Genomic DNA, 19,215 nt, shown 5'->3' with positions numbered 1-19,215 from the left:
GCCTGAGGGGGACAAAGGCTCAATCCCTCTTGTTTGGAGAGGTCATCCTTGCTCAGACAGCAGGACAGTCAGGAGGCTGGGAGGTTGCCAGGCCTAGAGCCTGAGCCAACCACGCATAGCAATGGTGGTGGTGGTGGGCGTGTTGGAGAAACAGGCACTCCTTGCAGAGACATTATGTGGTGAGCCTAAGGGCCTGCATGGGGATGGGGATACAGGAATGCAGCACCCTCCAGCCCTGTGCAGAGGCTTCTGGGAATCTGCCCACTGGGGGTTATGAAGGGAGGTGTGGGAGGGGCTTAAGAGAGGCTAGGTTGCTGGAGGCGGACCCTGGGAAAATTCAGTTTAGCAGCAACAAGAAGTAGGACCGATAGAGGACGCTGAGGGCAGGAGGCCTGGGACCTAGTCCTCAAGCCCACAAACTTCCCCCCGCCCTCCCAGAGGGAACTCATGGAGACTGGTATACTCATTGCCAAAGTTATCTTCCAGAAGCCACCTTATCACAGTTCTCTTTGCTTGGAAATTTTCACTGTGGCCAGGACCAAATCCACCTCCTCATTTGGGGTCCATGTCCCCCCGCATGCCTGTGTATCCCTCTTACCCCTGTGAGCCCCTCCACCCCTGCTTGGGGGTGGGGGCATCTCCCACCAGCTGCAAACCCCACATGTGCTTCCCGGATCAGCCAGTTTCCTGCGGGCGCTCAGTAGTCCAGCTGGGCCCACTTGGGGCAGCCAGCCCCTTAGGGGCCCTGTGTGCTGATGCCTGGATCCAGCTGGGAATCTCAGAGCGAGGCCGGAGCAGATTCAGTCTCCAATGCTGGCTTGTTTTCAAACCTGGGAATGCTTTCTTTAACCAGAATATTTTTCAAATGCTTTTAAAAATTGGTTTCATTTTATATGGTTATGTTTTTAGGTATTTTTAATGTTATAAAATAACTGAAACCATACAAATGATATAAGATAGAAAGTGAAAGCATCACCTATTCCCTGTTAACAGTCTAAGGTATAACTTTCCAGATTTTTCCTCCATGCAATTTTTTTCTTTCCCTCTCTCCCTCCCCTCTCTCCCTCCCTTCTTTCCTGCTTTCATTCCTTCTTTCCTTCCTCCCTCCCTTCCTGCCTCTTTCCTCCCTCCCTGCCTCTCTTCCTCTCTCCTTCCTTTTTTTCTTTCTATAGGTTATAGCTGAGGAAAAAATCCTGAAATTCTAATATTCCAGCATTGCTGGAATATCAACAGGTGAAAAATCAATGAAATAGTTAAAATAGGTTTCTTTTTTTCAGTTTTTAAGATTTTTAAATTTATTTTTTATTGTAAAAAAGGAAGAAAAGTACCTAAGAGTTACCAGTTAACCATTTTTAAGCATTTTGTACAGTTCAATAGTGTTAAGTATTTTTACATTGTTGTGAAGCAAATCTCCAGGACTTTTTCATCTTGCAGATCTGAAACTCTATACCCATAAAACAACTCCCATTTCCCGTTGCCCTCAGCCCTGGTAACACCATCCTACTTTCTGTGTCTATGACTTTGACCACTTTAGATGCCCAATGGAAGTGGAATCATACAGTATTTGTCTTTTTGTGACTGGCTTATTTCATTTAGCATAATGTCCTTGAGCTAGTACATCTGTGTTAAAAGTGTTTTATACAAAAAGTGATAGATGCTTTTTGTATTTAAAAAACAGAAGGAAGGAAGGAAGGAAAGAGAGAAAGAAAAGAAGTGCAAGTCCCACCTCCACCCCATGAGATCACGCATACACACACCCCCTTCTCAGTTCTGCTTTATTTCATCAACTTGAAGATGCCATTGATTTGATTATAAGACAACACAATTTCAGAGATGTCAAAATGCAAATAAAAAAATGAGGATTAGATTTTACACACACACATCCCTGTCCCTGCATGTTCAGAATTGTTGAAGGTGGATAAGTCCAGGGCAGCTGGGTTTTTGCCAGTTTTCCTTGCCCTGCCAGCCTCACAGATCTCTGGCTTCCTTTTTCATGTTGACTCTAGGGCAGTCACCACCTCTCCACTGCCTGGCTGTACCACTGTCCCTCCCACCAGTCAGTCCCCATGGGCACTAGGAAACCGTCCTGTACATATTTTGTGCCGTGTGTGGGATTCCTAAAGGTGAAGGGCACATTTGAAATTTTGATTGACATCTTCAGTTTGCTTCCCCCAAAGGTTGTGCCAATGCACACAGCCACCTTTTGGAGAGGGCCTTTCAAACAACTTCTAAGGCAGACCCTCTGAGTCAGCACCTGTCCTCCCACAGATGGGGAGACTAAAGTCTTAAGGAGTAAGGACCTTGTCTGATGTCACAGGTGCAGAGTTGGGACTAGATCCAGGCCTTCTGGTATCTAGGCTGCTGCTGTTGCTAAGAAACCACCCACCTAAAGTGGTCTCACTCTCTGGGAAGTTTCACTCTCTGGCTCCAACACCTTCCATGGCTCCCTAGTACCTGTAAGACAAATTCTAAATTTAACCCACCCTGTCATCTGAGACTGCTGCCTCCAAGGTCATAGGTTAGTGGTCAAGTGCCAGAGTTCTGAAGCTGCATGGTCCTGGTCTCTGTTCTACTACGTTATTGAGCACCTACTGCTACATGTCAGTCTCCATGGATAAACACATCACTTTCTACTCGGGAGCCTCGGGCAAGCGATTTTGCAGGTGTGAACCTTACTTTCCTCCATGTTTAAGGACTCACAGACATGGCCTGAGTTTGGTGCGCTGCCCTGTGCCTGGTACTGCAGTTAGTGCTCGTTAATGGGGGCCGTTCTTTTTATCAGGCTCGTCAGTTCCCCCATCTGGGTACAGCATTCTGAATGTCCCACATACTCAGGATCGCCTCATTGGGGGCTGTCAGGTAGCTCCATGGGGGCAGGGTTGGTTTTTTATAATCTTGTACATATCCACCAGCTGGTAGAGGATTTCGTGGGTGGTCTTTGGGGTCCTGGAGAGTTTCAATTCCAGAGGAATTCTTTGGATCCCTTCCAACAAGGGAGGAGGAATTCCAGGTGGGTCTTGGCCCAGGTGCCTTGGGCTGGATCTGAGGAGGGACTGGGGGACTGGTCTGGCCAGCAAAACCCCCTGAATCCGTGCCTTGGTCCCTTCCCTCCCTGGTCTGGCCTCTCTGCCACCAATTTGCTGTGGGATTTTGTACAAAGCGCCTCTTCTATCTGGGCCTCAGTTTCCCCAGCTGTCACACGGGAAGCCTGGTCCTGTCCCCCCAGAGCAATGTGGGCACGGAGGAGGTAACGCCGGAATGGAAAACCCTCAGCAAACTGTAAAGTGCTGTGTGCAGGTGTAGGCACAGCCACCTGGATGGAGGACTCCATCCAGTCTTGCTCTGGTTTCTCATTAAGACTCTGCTCTGGTCCAGTCCCCTCCCTGCCCGGTCTGCTCTCCTTCCCTCCTCCCTCCCTCCTGCCATCGCGAAGCTGGCTCCCGGCATGCCACGCGCTGCTGACAGCCTTATAAATAGTCGCCTTTGCTGGTGGGTGGCTGGCGAGGACAGGCAGGGCACGCACTGGCCCCGGCACCCAGCCGCACCCCACCCCCAGGTCAGTGTGTTCCCCTGTCTGTCTGTGCACGTGGGGGAAGTGCCGTTCCGGGGACTGGGGAAGCCGCAAGCATCTGGGGACTGCGTGTTTATGGCGTCAGGGGATCCTTGGGGTTTGTGTGGCTGTGTGTATCCACGGTTATGGTCTGTGTATATTTGCCTATCTGTTCTCCCCAGGCTCTGCTCTGGATATTTATGCCACACTGTGCGTGCGTGAGTGCGTGCGTGTGTGTGTGTGTGTGTGTGTGTGTGTGTGTGTGTGTGTTGCAGTCCCTCCCACCCTCCTACACAGTCACCCCTTTGTCCTGCCTGGTACTCCTGGAGCTCCAGGTTCCTGCCCTTGGCACATCCCAGCTGGGGCCCAGGGAGGGGGCTATGGTCTGACTCCTCTGTCAATGACCTGGGCGGGCGGAGCAGCCTCTGTGATTGGAGGAACTATCCTGTCAGTTCGAGTGCTGGGGGGATGGGATGCCCCCTGGATGTTTGGCCCCTGCCTCAGCCTTCTGAAAGGGCAGGGGCGCTGGGGCCAGCACCTGGGGACTTTCCTGAGCACTGCTCAGCTACCAACCCTGGACTCTTTAGGGCAGCAGGACAGGGCCTGGGGTGCAGGCCCAAAGAAGGGACACCTGCTGCCCAAGGTCACACAGCTGAGTGAGGGAGTTGGGATTTGAACCCTGGTTGATTGCCAGCCACTGTAAAGGCTGCTCTTGGTCGGGAGAGGGGAGACCTGGGCCTAAGTTAAGTCTCTGTCCTTCTGGCCTCAGCTCCTCAGGCTTCTGGGGAGGCCACCCTGATCCGGGGGCCAAATAAGGCCTGGGTGCTGAGTCCGTAACCCAACTCCATCCTGGACCCCTGGCCTCTGTGAGGCCTCCTTAGGACCCAGGTTATTTTGGACCCAGTAGGTGGCAGGTGCCAACAGACGGAGGGGCTTAGGTTACTAGGAGGAGGCGGAGCAGGGTGGGGTCGGAGGCAACTCCTCAGGTGTCACTGCAGGCTGTTCCTGGCCTGGGGACCCTCCCTCTCCCCTGCCAGCTGCTGGACAGTGTTGGCAGCTACTACCCTTCCTTAAGCACACTCAGCAGGAAAGAGGCTATAACTCATGCCTCTCAAGCAGCACAGTCAGCAAAGATGCTTAAGGACCTACTGAGTGCTGGGCCCAAAGCAGCAGAAAACAGCAGCTCCAGGTTTGACCCCAGCCAGGCCCTGGAGCAAGTTTCTCTTCTTTAAGCCTCAGTTCCCTCTGAAGATGGCTATGAGGATGGAGTGAGGCTCCCCAGCCCTGTGCTCAGCCTGGGCCAGGGGAATACAGGCTTGCAGTACAGCAGAGAGATTCAATACAGTGACATTGGGAGACGTTTAGAGGAAGCGCCTGCCAGTGTGGGAGTGGAGGGCAGAGCCCAGGAAGGCTTCCTGAAGGAGGTGACACTTGAATTGAGTCTTAAACAGTAGCACCTTGGGTAAAGGCATCCAGACATTGGGTGCAACATGAGCTGGGGCCTCAGGTGGGAAACGGTCACTGTAGGTGAGGGAGCTCCCAGCAGCAGTTCAGACAGCAGCTGATAAAGCTGCAGAGGGGTGGGGGCAAATCGCCAGGCTGTCAGCTACATTTGGGGCCCAGGCTTTATGTTGGGAGATGAGAGGGCTACACATGGAAGAGTTTTAGGCAGGCAAGTGACATAGTCCTATGCTTGTGGGAAAATGCTGCAGATTGCCTGGTGGGGTATGGAGGTAGGGAGGCCACCTGCCTGAAACAAGGAAGTGGCCCTGAGGACACAGACTAGAGAGAAGTTCAGGAACCAGAGGGCTGGGATCAGCTTATGCAGGGTGGAGATGGGTGTGAGAGAAGGGCATCTAGCTGAGGACGCAGGAGGAACTGTTCAGTCTGAGGGGCCTCTGGCATGTCTGGGGGCTGGCTAGAGAGGCCTGGGCTGGCTAGGTAGGGATGGGTGGGGGGCTCCTGAGAACCTGAAACCAACAGTGAGAGGGTGGAGTAGGGGCCTGGGGTGAGGGTCCCAGGCAGGAGGAATGCTGAGAGGGTTGAGGGTCAAAGGTCAAGGCAAGATGGGCTGTGATGGTTGCTGGTAGCCTTGGGGAGGGCTGGTGGGTGGAGGCCAAAGGTGTATAGGCAGCAGTTCTAAAGAGATTGATGATAAGGGGAGGTTGAGGGAGGTCCCTGGGGGGCTGTGGAAGCAGAGTGGGGTCCCAGGAGGGGTTGGGATTGATCTGTATGCTGAGGGGATGGGAGGGCAGTGGAGCAAGCTCCTCAAAGCGGTCAGGGGGCAGCGGCCACATGGGGAGTGGAAGTGGTCCTGCAGGGGGCTGGGGAACAAGAGCCTGGGGACCCCCTTATTTGAAAACTGCAGGACAGTGTCCACGAGAATGGCCCCTGCAGCTTTCTCCCTTCAGACTTTTGTGTCCCTTTGAGTATCTGCTTCCAAACCACATCCCAGAGGAGGACACAGCCAGCTCCCTGTCCCTCCTCCTGCCTCCTGCCTCCCCAGCAGCTTTCCTCCCAGCCCTGGGGAGCCCAGCGTTGTCAAGGTGTCAGGCAGATGCAGGACTGCGCTCTGTTTTCTGGGATTTGCAAGGCGAGCAGCTGAGCAGTTGCTGGCGTCTCTGTTTATGCCCCTCAGTGGCCAGGAGGAAGTGTTGTCCTTCTTGACAGGTGAGGCAGCGGAAGCACACAGAAGAAAGATGACTTTCCCAAGGTCATCCAGGCTCTTGGGCCTTCCCTTTCCCCAGCAGCCCCCTCTGCCTTCTGAAGGCATGTCAGGGCCTGGCACACACCAGTGGCTTGGCGGGAGCAGAGGCAGGGTGGTGAGAATCTCGCTCACCTTCCCCATCTGTACCCTTGTTTTGCAGAGCGCTGACTCGGCTCCCCGGACCTTGGCAGGATGGAAGGTATGAAGGCTCCTCTCCTCTCCTTCTCACTGCCTGGGCCTCAGTGTGTGCCCATCTGTTAAGGAGGTGTGCTTTCGGGAGACGCTCTGGGACTGCTGGAGGGGGCCTGTGTGGGGGAGCCTTTAGCCTCCTCCTCAGGCCTCTCAGGAATGTGCCAACTTCAAGATTAATTTTAGAAGTGACGAGGCCTCCTTGAGGAGAGCCCCACCGCTCACCTCCTATGATGGTATTTTTAGAGCTGAATCCCTGCCTCTTTCTGGAGAGGGTGGGCACTGGCGAGGGGAGGCCTGAGAGGGGAGGAGAAGCCCCAAGTGTGCAAATGCCCCTCTGTGGGATGCAGTTTCCTGGTCGTCCAGTGGAGGAGGGTCCTGGGAGTGTCATGGACCCTCCTGGCACTTACAGGCTGGACCTTGAAGGAGTCATGAGCAGAGAGCCTAGTTGGCCTGCCTTCTGTCAGCGCCACCCATCCCATCTCTGGCACTGTGCCTCAGCCTGGGCAGCTCTTAAAGGAGCCCAGTGGGCCTGGCTGCTGCTGCTGCAGCCTGAAACCAGCAGTCACCCTTTCACCCCTGGGGCTCCAAAAGTCAGCTGCCACTGGGCTCTGGCCTCCCCCACAGTCAGGCTGGTGTCCGTCACACGGCAGGCAGGTGGTGGGAACCCAAAGGAGAAGTCATTCTTCTGACAGCTCCTCTAGGCTCTAGCCCCATGGCCAGGAGGGCCCCTGGGAGCTGCCGAGCTCACCTACTCACTGGGACAGGGACAGAGAACCAGAGAGGGGCATGGAATTCTTTCGTAAGGTCTCACAGCAAGGTTCTGCTTCCCCTGAAAAGGGAAGGCCAGCAGCCTGGGAAGAGGCCCTGGCTTCCAGTTCAGGTTCTGGAAGCCCTGGAGCAGGCCCCTGCCTCTCTAGGCTTCAGTTTCCCTCTGTCGGTGGGGCTGTGGTCTTTCTAAGTTCTAAGGGTCTGGGAGGCAGAGGTTGGAATGTAAGCTGGCCTCCCTCTCTGGGCAAGAGTTCCACATACCCACCACAGCCCTCTTCCCCGGCAACTGTCTCCAGGGCAACATATGTTGTGGTTGCCAACTCCACATTTGTACCACCCAGGGAAGGCGTGGGGCGAGGGGGGGAATGGGCAGGCCCAGGGCCTGCCAGGGGAAGGGTAGGAGACACAGCAGAACAGGACCATGGGTGCCTGCTGCTCAGCGAGAAGCTCCTGCAGTGAGGAAGACTCTAAGGCTAGAGGTTACCTGCTGCTGCCAGCCAGGGAGGGGGTGTGAGGGTTGGCATTTGATCCCCTCGGAGTCCCCCTCACGGCCTGTGCCTCTGCTGGTCCCTCTGCCTAGAACACCCTCTCTCCCTCTGACCTGTCCCAGTCTCTGAGCTTTCCACACCCCATCACCACTCACTCTGTCAGGAGCCCGGACTGTGTCTGTCCCTCTGCCTCTGGCCCAGCACAGGCCTGAGACTCTGGAAGTGCTTCTGGCTATTTGTCAAGCGAGTGACTGAACTCTGCTCCCCTTTTCTCTCCCACAGAGAAGCTGAAGAAAACCAAGATCATCTTTGTGGTGGGTGAGTCCAAGGCAGGCGGGTGAGGCACTAGCAGGGGGGTCTTCACAGGCACTGGGGGGAGCCAGGGCCTGGGGCTGTACCCTGGGCTCTGCCCATCCTTCGCTGGATGTCCCCGGTAGACCCTGTCCCTGCGGGGGCCCCATTTCTTGGGGCTTCTGAATGGGTGGGCGCTTGCAGGCGGGCCCGGCTCAGGGAAGGGCACCCAGTGTGAGAAGATTGTCCAGAAGTACGGCTACACCCACCTCTCCACCGGGGACCTCCTGCGGGCCGAGGTCAGCTCGGGCTCAGCCAGGGGCAAGATGCTGTCGGAAATCATGGAGAAGGGGCAGCTGGTGCCACTGGTGAGTGGGCCCCGGCCGGGTGGGGGGCGGGTGGTGATGGTGGCCTTGAGCAGACATCAGCCAGCAAAACCCATGACAAACTGGCAAGGCTGACCATGACCTCCCTGACTATGAACCCTTTTGTGGATCCCCATTGCCCTTGGCAGAAAATTCCTTCCAGAAGCTCCCAAGAGTCTCCAGGACCCTACCTTGCTGACCCCTCCACCCTCCCACATCCTGGCCTTTCTGTCCCCTCAAACTCATTATACTCCTTCCTGCCTGGAATGCTTTTTTTCCTCTTTAGCTTTCAGACCTTCCTGAAAGGAAGGGCTGATACTGTCCCCTAACTTTATACCCCAGTAGCCCCTTTCTTTACCCATACAACCTGTATCGTGCTTGGAAATCGATAAATCAGCTGTGTGACTGTTCCCCCAGCAGACGGTGCGTTTCCCAAGGGCAGGGCAGGTCTGCTTTGTTCACAACTGTCTCCTGGGGCCTCAACAGGAGCTGGCGGAGAGGAGGGGCTCACTTAACATTATTAAATTAATGAGTGATTTGATCCATCAGTCAAGTCTTCTCAGTTCAGAGGCCAGGAGAGGGAGGTTTGCTTGGGACATCTGTGTTAGAGCAGAGGGCTTTCAGCTGTGGGGCAGCACACTCCAGGGCCCAGATGAGGGGGGGAAGAGGGGCTCATGGCCCCTCCTTCTGCTGTGCCCCCAGGAGACAGTGCTGGACATGCTCCGGGATGCCATGATGGCCAAGGTAGATACTTCCAAAGGCTTCCTGATCGACGGCTACCCTCGGGAAGTACAGCAGGGGATAGAGTTTGAGCAGAGGGTAAGGCACCACCTGGTGGGTGACCTGGGGGGGGGGGCTGTGACTAGGGCTGGCCACGGGGAGGCTGATGTGATGGGCAGAGAGAGAGACTGATCTGTGGGGCTTGGTGTGGGATAAGGAGGAAAACCAGGGGAGACTTTCTGGGATTCTTTTTGGAAGTCTAGAAGAAAAGTCTAGAATAGGAAGCACCAGGCTGGGGAGTTCACCAGCCTGGGCTCAGGTTCCAGCTCAGCTGCTCAAAGCCTTGGGCCATTATTCTGCCTGTGTGAACCTCAGTGTTCCCATCTGCAAAATGGGGAGAGACAGGGCACAGCTGCCTTGATGGCCATCATGGGGATTAGAGAGTATGTATCCTGCAAAAGTGAGGCTTGGCACCCTGTAAATACATGGTTAGCAGGGCAGGGAATAGCATAGACGGCTGGAAGGGTCAGGCCAGTGTGGGGAGAACAGAAGCTGTTGGGACAGGACACCTAGGGGGAATGTGGGAGAGGGACATTCAGACCTGGCTGGAGACCTTGAATGCCGGGGAGTGGAGTCCAGTCTCCTTTCAGGGGCTACAGGTGGTCTGGCTAGAGAGTGGGCCTTGAGGATGATGCCTCTGAGCTGTCTGAAATGGGTGCCCACAGGGTGGGAGTGCCTCGCCCACACATGCACATGTACAGACATGTGCATGCACACACAGGCACACAAGCACTCATACATGTACACACTACATATGTGTGTCCAAGGCCACAGACATACGCACATATGCACACAGGCTGTGTACATGTGTACACACATCTGGCAATGCACACACACGTGCCTCAGGCAATGCACGTACATGAACTCAGTACACCTATACACAGGTATGCACACACATGGGCACACACATATATGCACATACACCCATACCTCTGGCATCACACACCATATGGGAAAAACAGATAAAGCTGCAAGTGTCTAAGCGGGAGAGGTCAGCAAGGGTGCTGGGGGGCTCAGGGAGGGCTTCTTGGCAGAGGGACTCCTTCTAGGCCTTGCAGGGAGGACTTAGATGGGCTGGGGACAGAATCAGACCCTCATTCTCACTCCCCATCTCTGTGAGGCTAGGCCCATCTTTAGGTTTCCATAGCATTGAACTTCATCCAGAGGTACGATACTGTATTTCTTGACGTCGAAGTGGCCGCAACACCTCAAGAAAATGTCTACCTTGATTTGGGCCTCAGTTTTCCTATCTGTGAAATGGGGGTTGGCTGGGCTTCCTTCAGACTAGGAGGACATGGACCTAGCCCCAGCATGTCCTGGCCTGGCCCACATGCACCAGCTGTGTCACGTCACCTCTGACCCCCAGGGCCACATTCAGAAAATGGGGCTAATGAAAGTCCCCAGCCCTCCTGGGGCTGTTGTGGGTGCTGGTATGGGCGCCAGCTAGGCACAGAGCCCAGCCCTGCTGTGGCCTGCAGGGGTCTAGCCCCTGGTCTTTTTGACTCTGGACACCAGGGGGCACCAGGTCTTCACCAAAGAAAGACAGGTCAGCCTTATTCCTTCTTGCCCTCCCATGCTTCCTGGTGATGAAACACTCATTCCAATAACAATGACATTGTTCAGATCCTCGCAGAGCACTGTAGCCCTCACTCTTTCCTTCATTCAGCCCTGGATCCTTTGTCAAGTCCTTACCCAGCCCCGCTGGTGAAAGATAGACACCTCTCTGCCCTCAGGGGCTCGGGCCAGGCTGGGGAGAGGGACATTCGGAAAATATCCAGAGGCCCTCCTGGCCTTCCTCAGAGGTACTCCAGGCAGAAGTAAAGGGGACTGGAAGAGCATGTCCCAGGGGGCTGGGGATGGTGGTGAGGGGCATCCGGGAAGACTGCCCAGAGGAATGAGAGTTTAGGTCAAATCTGAAAGTGAGCACTTGTTATTGGGGAAAGAGTTCCTGGGAGCTTCCTGGCATGAGCAAAGGCCTGGTATAGGAGGAGGTTGATGAGAGCCATCCTTCACCACAGGGAGTCAGTGTGGCTGAAGTAAGGTGAACAAAGGAGAGAGAAGTGGGAAATGAGGAAGGCTGGCCCTCTTAGGTGTGTGGACTTTCTTCTGTGGACATTGTTTTTAGGAAAGTCTGTCAGGCTGCCTTGGGAAAGGGCTTGAAGGTCTGAGTAGATCTCAAGTGGGGCCCCAGAAGTGGGAAAATGGGGAGGAGATGGCCCCAGGGGGGAAGGAATGGGGCCCTTGTGCCTAATGCCCCATCTGCAGATCGCAGAGCCCTCGCTGCTGCTGTATGTGGACGCAGGCCCCGAGACCATGACGCAGCGGCTCCTGAAGCGTGGAGAGACCAGTGGACGTGTGGATGATAATGAGGAGACCATCAAGAAGCGGCTGGATACCTACTACAAGGCCACAGAACCTGTCATCGTCTTCTATGAGAAACGTGGCATTGTACGAAAGGTGCGCCCCCTGCAGGCCCAACTGAGCCCTAGGAAGCCCGGACTTTTGCCTGGCTTGGCCTCAAATTGCTGTCCTTGGGCCAGCCCTCCTCCCTGGGCCTTGATTTCCCCAATGCTTTGATGAGGGGCTGCTGTCCACTGGGGCTGGGCTCGCGAGACAAGCCCAACCTCTGCAGGAGGAGCCTGCCTCAGCGGGGCCCACCCAGCATCTCTGTGCTCATGGCCTGTCTCCCTATAGGTCAATGCTGAAGGTTCTGTGGACAGTGTCTTCTCCCAAGTCTGCACCCACCTAGACACTCTCAAGTAGCAACGCTGGAGCCCCTTCTCCAGCTCAGAGCCCCACCCTACTCCTGCCCTGACTCAGGAGTCCTGGCCTGAGCTCAGCGCCTCCACCCTGCACAGCGGGAGCACAGACAGAGGAAGCCACTTTATCCTGTTTTCATGGACAGCTGAGCACTAAAGGAATTTCCGAGGACATTCGGTTTTACTCCTTTTTCTTTGCTTCCATCGGGGTTGGTTCGTATGGAATGGCCACCCGGCCTTGAGTCCCCAGCCCCTCCTCCTCCCCATTCTTCCTCAGGCCCCTCAGCCAGCCACCCCTCCCCTAGCTCACCCAGGGCCCTTCCTCACACAGGGTGTGCCGGGCTCAGGCTGTGCCAGGCCTGGGGACGCAGGGTGACTGAGGCAGCGTCCTTGCTCTCTGGGACTTTCGGTAAGGCAGAGCTGGGCCCTGACCCATTGTTTCTCTGAGCCTGTTTTCTGTGCCTAACCCCCGCTGGGGACTGAGCTAAAGCAGGTAGAGAGGTCATGGGCAGTGGAGGGCAGTGATTGGCCTCCTGATACAAGAAGCTCTGAAGGTCTGAAAGGGCATCAAGATTGGATGGGGGTGGTCATGGTCAGGCGTTCCTCCTTGAGGGGTGAGACCTAAAGAGCTTCCCGCCACGTGGCCCTGGACAGGTCACAATCTATCCTTTCTAAGCCCGGTTCAAAATTTAAATTTGGCTCAGTGCCCCCTCCCCCTCCCAAGGTTAGGAAGAGAACACACTAAGCAAGGGGTGTAGGCTGTTAGTTACTGAGGCCTGTGGGAGCCACAGACCGGAGAGGCCTTGGGGATGTGCCAGGCTGGGGTGCTTTGGGGAGGTCCCAAAATCCCCTGGGGAGAACCATCTTCCCTTTTCTTTTCTCTTTAAATCTTTGACCTCATCATGGAGAAAGGCTCCATTTGGTGCTCACGTGTCCTTAACACCTGTCTCAGCCACAGCTGGCTCCCTTTAAAGCCAAGACGGCCCTTGGTGGGTCACACCTGGCTGGAATGAAATGCTGTGTGCGTTGATTGCGCCCATGATGTGTCCCTTCTGTTTGTGGCAAGTGTGGCTGGTTTTCCATTTACATTAGCTATTTAAACTTTCCTTTAAAATAAACGTATTTAAGTTCTAAAAGGTGAGTCTATTGAAAGAAGAACATGAAATAAATAAATGATAATACAGGGGAGAGAGGAGAAGGCAGGCATGTGGGGTGAGCCCTCCTGTCTGGGTGGGGTGCGGAGTGAAGGTCTCCACAGCTGGTCTCTGTTCCCATGCCAACCCTGGATGTGCCAAGAAGCCCTGGGGGTGTCCACGTGGCATCTGTCAAACTGGGCTAACACACGCGCGCACACACGCTAATACTCACATGCACACTCCCCTTCTATCTCAGGGCTGTCTGAGGATTTGCATGAGGATGAGTGGGAAAACAAGCCAAACGTGATAAGGAGATAGAGAAATCCACCTGACAAAATCATCATCTGTGGGGATAGCCCCAGAGAGCAGTTTCCAGGCTCTCAGCCTCATGTGGAAAGGTGCTGGCTCAGTGATTAGATGGCCATCAGCTGTGGCTGGGTGGCCATCAGCTGTTACCGATTAGCCATTAGCCACTAATATAACCGCCGTGGCTACGCTGGCCAGGGGGTCAGTTGGTTGGCAGAGAAGCAGAAGGTAGATTGCGGCTAGCAAGCATGGTTAGCAAGCAGATTGTAGATTGCAGATCGCGTTGATCCTACTTCCTGTGTCTCGCCCTCCGCCAGCGAGATTGGGGTACAGGAAGACACCTTGTTGGGGTACTGGCAGATGTTTGCTTTGTGTCTCGACCAGCAGCCTTCGAGAATATAGTGGTATGACTCCCCTATCCATGGCTCCGTTGTTGTTCCTTTTTGGATTCACCATGTCCTGCGTGATGTCATTATCTTTATTTTCTTATTACAGTTTCACTCATTCAGGTATGTCCCAGCTTATGAAAAACCTAAGCTGACCCAAATTATTCACCACAGAATCACTTTGTTCATTAAAAAGAAACCCCAAAGGACTTAAAAAAGTGAAAAAAACACCAACATTTTAAAAGCTCCAGTAACCACCACCCCATCCTTGCCTCCACAAACCTTCCTTGAAGATTTTTTGTTCCTTCAGCAATACTACAGGACACCTGCCATGCTGGCGGGACAGAGGCTCATAAGCCCCGGGCACACTATGATATGGATCCTGGCACGAGGAGGGGACCCATGTTCACAAAATTCCATCAGACCTACTCAACTGAGACCCGTTCTGACCAGCTCAGTGCACAGAGCTCAGAAGGGCCCCTAGTGGCAGGAGGTTCCTTGAGTTGGAGATTCGGAGTGGGATCTTGAAGATACTTAGGACTTCACTGTGAGACAGAGGCCATGGAAAGGCAAAGGGAACAGCTCTGCAGAGCTGCAGAGGTGGAGAGGACCGGTTGAGTGTGAGAAGGACGAAGGCTTTAGGACTGCTGGAATGCAGGCTAGAGGGAATGCCATAGCGAGAGACAAGCCTGGTCGGTGATGGGAGCCAGGCTTGCAGGGCCAACCCAGTTATCTAGGCTTTCCTCTAAGGGCAATGAGAGGTTCTGAGAGTTTTCAATGAAAATTTTCAAATAAACTGAAAATTGGAGGAAATAATAGAATGAACACCCATATGCCCATCACCAACATTTAGTAATTAACATTTTTCCATACTGCCTTCATTGTTGTTTTATTGTTACCAAACTATTTTAAAGTAAATTACAGCTATGAAAAAATTTCACCCCTAAAGTGTGACTTTAGTATGACTCTAATAAATAAGGATATTTTTCTATATAACCACAACTCAGAGTTTTGATGATACTAAGGAAACACTAATATCATAATAGAGAACCATCAGTCCATATGCGATTTTCCCCAAAATGCGTCTGTTTCAACTGGAGACAATCCAGGACCGTGTTTCATTGGGTTGTGATGTTCGTCAAACTTCTTTGACCTTGAAAGGCTCTCCCCCTCTTTTTTATGACATTGGCCTGTGAAAGGACTGGTTGTCCTGCAGAAAATTCCTCCTTCCCGATTTGTCTGTTGCTTCCTGTTCCTCCATCCCCTGAATTTCTTGTAAACTGGAAGTTAGTTGTAACGGTTTCAGAGATTCAGGCTGAGCCTCTGGGCCAAGGATACCGAATAGGTGAGGCTCATGAAGGGTTTTAAAACCGGGCAGGGTGGTCAGATCTGCAGCTCTTCCAGCTGTGAAGTGCACACACAGCTCCTCAGGGTCTTGGTACAAAAGTGATTCTGATTCAGCAGGTCGGGTTTCGGTGGCGAGGCTCTGGCTGCTGGTCCTTGGCCCACAGTTTGGGGAGCTCAGAGGGAACCTGCTCTGTGGAGGTGGGAGCCCTGAGAGGGATGGGGAGGAGGCGGCTCCCCTAAGGTCACCGTGTGCTCCTCCCCTCCTGGTGGGCTGAGAGGTAGACATGGCATCAGATCCGGGACAGTAGATGCTGTCATACTCTTCATATCTCTAGGGACACTCCAGGAAATGACTTGTTCCATTCTAATCAGCCAGAGGGATGCTATAATGCCTCTTAACTGCAGGGTCTCAGATAAGGGGTGCTGCCAGGTAGGCCCTTTGGGGTGGTGGCCTCAGATGCCCCCACTGGACGGCACCCCTAAGTCTTGGCCTCGGGGGCCCTAGGGCCTGACCGGAGGTGCTGAAGTGGGAGAGGAAGGAAGCAGGGAGCAGAGGAGGCCAAGGCTGTCGCCTCCCAGCCGCGAGAGGGGCCTCAAGTAAACAGGAAGGCCTGGCGGCTCCATGGTGGGGGGGCTTTGGAGGGGTGGGGGCCAGAGCCCTACTGGACCTGCGCAGCCTGCAAGCACACAGCTTCCACACTGGGGAAACAGATCCAGAGAGGTTGTATGACTTGCCCCAGGTCACACAGTGAGGCAGGGGAACAGGGATAGACCTTTGCCTGCCTTTCCTGCTTCTGCCCTCCTCCTGAGTTTCTGATGCAGGGTGTCCTGCCTGTGTTACCCACCATGCTTCATGAGGTGCTGGGAAAGTCTCTCCCCTTTTGGGGCCTCAGTTTACCTATCTATGAATTCAGAGCCCTTACAACGCCGAGGTTCTAGATTCCAGTGGAATCCAGTCCAGTGGAATCTTTCTACCTCCTAGGTGATCTGCATGGGTCCTTCAGACCGTGAGGATTAGGTTTTATCAGGAAGGCTAATATCACCCAGGAGGCAGCAGGTACCAGAACCATTCCTCGGGGAAAGTGAGGAAGACTTTGAGGGACTTTGCTCTTCTAGAACAGAGTCTGGTGGTATCACAGACCCTGTGACTTCCTTATATCCTTGGGGAGTCATTCCCCCTTTTCAGAGGCCCTGTCCCTGGGCTCAGAGTGCCCTCAGCACCCACGCTCTGGGGATTCAGGATGAAAACCTATGAGACCTTGAGCTGTGTAGCCCAGTGGTTAAGCCCATTCAGTTATTGCATAAGTACTTATCAAATGCCTACCATAAGCCAGGCACTCTTCTAAGTGATGGGGCCCTTCTACTCTAGCGAGGGAGACACAACAAAAACAATGTGCAGTATGTGACAGGGTGATGTGTGCCCCAGGGGCCACTTATGGTACAGGGAGAGGACTATTTTAAATGCAATGGTCAGGGAAGCCCCCACTGACCATATGCCATTTGATGTGCGACTTAAAGAGTGAAGAGCAAGCCCTGTGGTCATCTAGTGGTAGAGTGTTTCAGGGAAAGGGAACAGCAAGTGCAAAGGCCCTGAGGTGGACACATGCTTGGCACATTCAAGGAACAGCAAGGAGGTCTCCTGGCTGCAGTGGTACGAGCAAGGGGGTAAGAGCAGAAAGTGAGGTTGGTGAGGGGATGGGGTAGCCTCACTGCCATTTGAGGGGCCCTGGTTTTATACACTGAATGAGACGGTTGTCCGCCAGAGGACTCTGAGCAAAGGAGGCATGGAACTTGACTTAGCTTAACAGGCCCCTTTTTTGGTGTGCAGAGTGGGCTAAGGGCAAGGTTGGAAGCAAGGAGAGCTCAGTGAGGAAGTGACGGCAATATTTTGAGGTGCTGGTGGTCACCAGGGTAGTCATAGTGGTAAGACTATGGGGTGGTAAGAATGCCACAAACACTGAGAATTTGGGGGAACAGCCAACAGGATTTGCATGTAAGTTGGATGGGGGTGTGAGAGAGAGAGCGTCAAGGTCCACCTCAAAGCTTAAGCAATGAGAGGACAAAGCTGTCAGGGTCTGACATGGAGGGGCTGAGGCAGGAGCAGTTGGCAGAGAAGGAATAGAGCCCAGTTTTGGATGCATGAAGTCTGAGCTGCTTACTATACATCCAGTGAACCTGGGGCCTGAAGAGAGTTCTGGCTGGAACTTTCTATCTGGAATCTATGAAGTTGGAAACCATCAGTATATAAATGGTAGTTAAAGCTGTTTGTCTGGGTGAGGGCGTCCAGAACAGCACTTCTCAAACTTTAATGTGCACCCCCGTGCCCTGGGCGTCTTGATAAAATACAGGTTCTGACTCACAGGTCTGGGGCAGGGCCTGAGAGACCACACTTGGTACCAGGACCAAGGGCATTTTTTACATTTTACAGCCAAGACCCACTGGTGGGTAATGAAATCAATAGAATGGCTTGTGATCAGTATTTGAAAGAAATTGCAGCAGAATGGATACACATCACGAGGATATATATTGTTTCACAAAACCTTTGTTTCAGTTATTCGAGCCTGAGTTCCAGGGTTTGTGCTGGGTTTGTGGTCATGGTCACAAAAGTTTGAGAAAACCTGACTTGGGAGTGAAGGTAAACAGAAAAGGGAAGAGGGCGAGGAGCCAAGTGTTGGAGGATGAGGAAGAACCAGTGAGGAGGCAGATAAGGCGACCAGAGAGGTGGGAGGAAAACCAAGACAGAATGTTCTAGAAGCCAAAGAAGAAAAGAGGTCCAGATTTGAATTATCCTCTGCTTCTCCCAGCGCTGTTGCCAGGCACATGCGAACCTCAGTTTCCTCCATTGTGAAATAGGGACATGACAGTCTCAGCTTATTGAGGTGACTATGAGGTAGCACTTAGCACCAGGCTGGGCAAGTGTGTGAATGGTGGAGTGATTCCGATTCTGGTCCTGGGTTTTGAGCCCCTCCAGCTTAGCAGGCTACACTCCCATTGCACAGATGAAGAAACTGAGACCTAGACTATGGAAAGGTCTTGCCTGAGGCCACCCGGGGCAGAGCCTGGGTACTCTGACTCCTGGTCCAGTGCTTTCTTTCCTCTGCACCCACTTTCTCCCTTGCCTGTGTGGGTCTGGCCCTGCTATTCTCAATAGCCACTGGCTACAGGCCCATGCTGGAGACGGTCAGCCGCCTGGGGGGCTCCCTGGGGCCCGCCTAAAATTCCTCCAGTGGACAGCAGCCAAGGTGGACGTGCTGTGTCTCTTCCTGGCCAGCCAGAAGGAGGAAGGATTGAATCTGTGCACCTGCCTACTGTGGGGTCCAGGCATGGGGACTGGCCATCAGCCACATGTCTCTTTGGCGTGTGGATAGGCGGCACCTGAAAACATCTACATCAGTCGGAACCCCAGCAGGAAACAGATGGCACGCTCCACTGGGATCAGGAGAGTTTAACATAGGGTGTATTTACACAGGTGTGGGCAGGGTACAGCGAAACCACAGGGACAGTGCTGAGCCCCAGGCATGGCAGCAGCAGGGTCATGACCACCCTCGGCCTGAAGGGCCATGTGGAGAGGGCCGGGTCAGGGCTGTGGCCTTCAGTGGAGGGAGGCCACCAGTCGCAGTGACCTTGTAGGGAAGGAGCCGGAGGAATGATTCCCCTCCTCCTCCTTCCTCCCCCTCCTTCCTCTCTCTGATCTGTGCAGGGCTGAGGGGCGTGGGACAGGTAAATGTGTCCATTGGGAGGGAAACAGTGTCTGGTGGGCAATGGAAGACAACCACCCCAAGATCTGTACCCCAGCTGTAAAATTGTATGACAAGCAAGCTTCCCAGGGACAGGTGACCCAGTCCCGGGACTGGCCTCTTCCCCTGGGGAACAGGAGCAGGACTTACCGCTTTGTGCCTCAGTTTCCCTATGATTCCATGGCCTCTGCCCCTGCCTTACCTTCCAGGGCACTTTTATACTTTTGATAAATATATGTCGAGAGTCAAAGTGTCCCAGGCTCTGTTCTGGGGACACAGCAGTGCAGAGGCATTGAGATGCCTACCGTTGAAGGCTTCTAGTCGTGTGGAGAGGCTCGTACAGCATGACTTCACACAGGCCAGGGGTTGTGGGGAGGCCCAGGTGCTGTGGGAGCTTTAGGGT

At 53.8% G+C, this 19,215-nt stretch overlaps 1 protein-coding gene across 5 annotated transcripts; it reads left to right on the top strand.

Moving 5' to 3' along the window:
* The first annotated feature begins 3,462 nt into the window (after positions 1-3,462).
* AK1 (adenylate kinase 1) lies at positions 3,463-13,760 on the top strand. 5 transcript variants are annotated; one of them, XM_081066004.1, is made up of 8 exons: positions 3,488-3,556; positions 6,060-6,220; positions 6,418-6,456; positions 7,988-8,023; positions 8,201-8,364; positions 9,064-9,180; positions 11,407-11,598; positions 11,836-13,760. In XM_081066004.1, exons 3-8 carry the CDS (start codon positions 6,450-6,452, stop codon positions 11,902-11,904), a joined length of 585 nt encoding a protein of 194 aa, XP_080922130.1. In that variant the 5' UTR covers positions 3,488-3,556; positions 6,060-6,220; positions 6,418-6,449; the 3' UTR covers positions 11,905-13,760. The 5 variants fall into 5 exon arrangements, with proteins under 5 accessions (XP_080922129.1, XP_080922130.1, XP_080922132.1 ...); XM_081066005.1 differs by lacking the exon at positions 3,488-3,556 and adding an exon at positions 5,080-5,222; XM_081066003.1 differs by lacking the exon at positions 6,060-6,220 and having other exon boundaries at positions 3,463-3,556.
* The last annotated feature ends 5,455 nt before the right edge of the window (positions 13,761-19,215 follow it).

Source organism: Rhinolophus hipposideros (assembly GCF_964194185.1).
Source record: "Rhinolophus hipposideros genome assembly, chromosome: 11".
NCBI lineage: Eukaryota > Metazoa > Chordata > Mammalia > Chiroptera > Rhinolophidae > Rhinolophus > Rhinolophus hipposideros.
The sequence above is the reverse complement of the archived record's forward strand: the minus strand, read 5'-3'. Positions and strand labels throughout refer to the sequence as shown.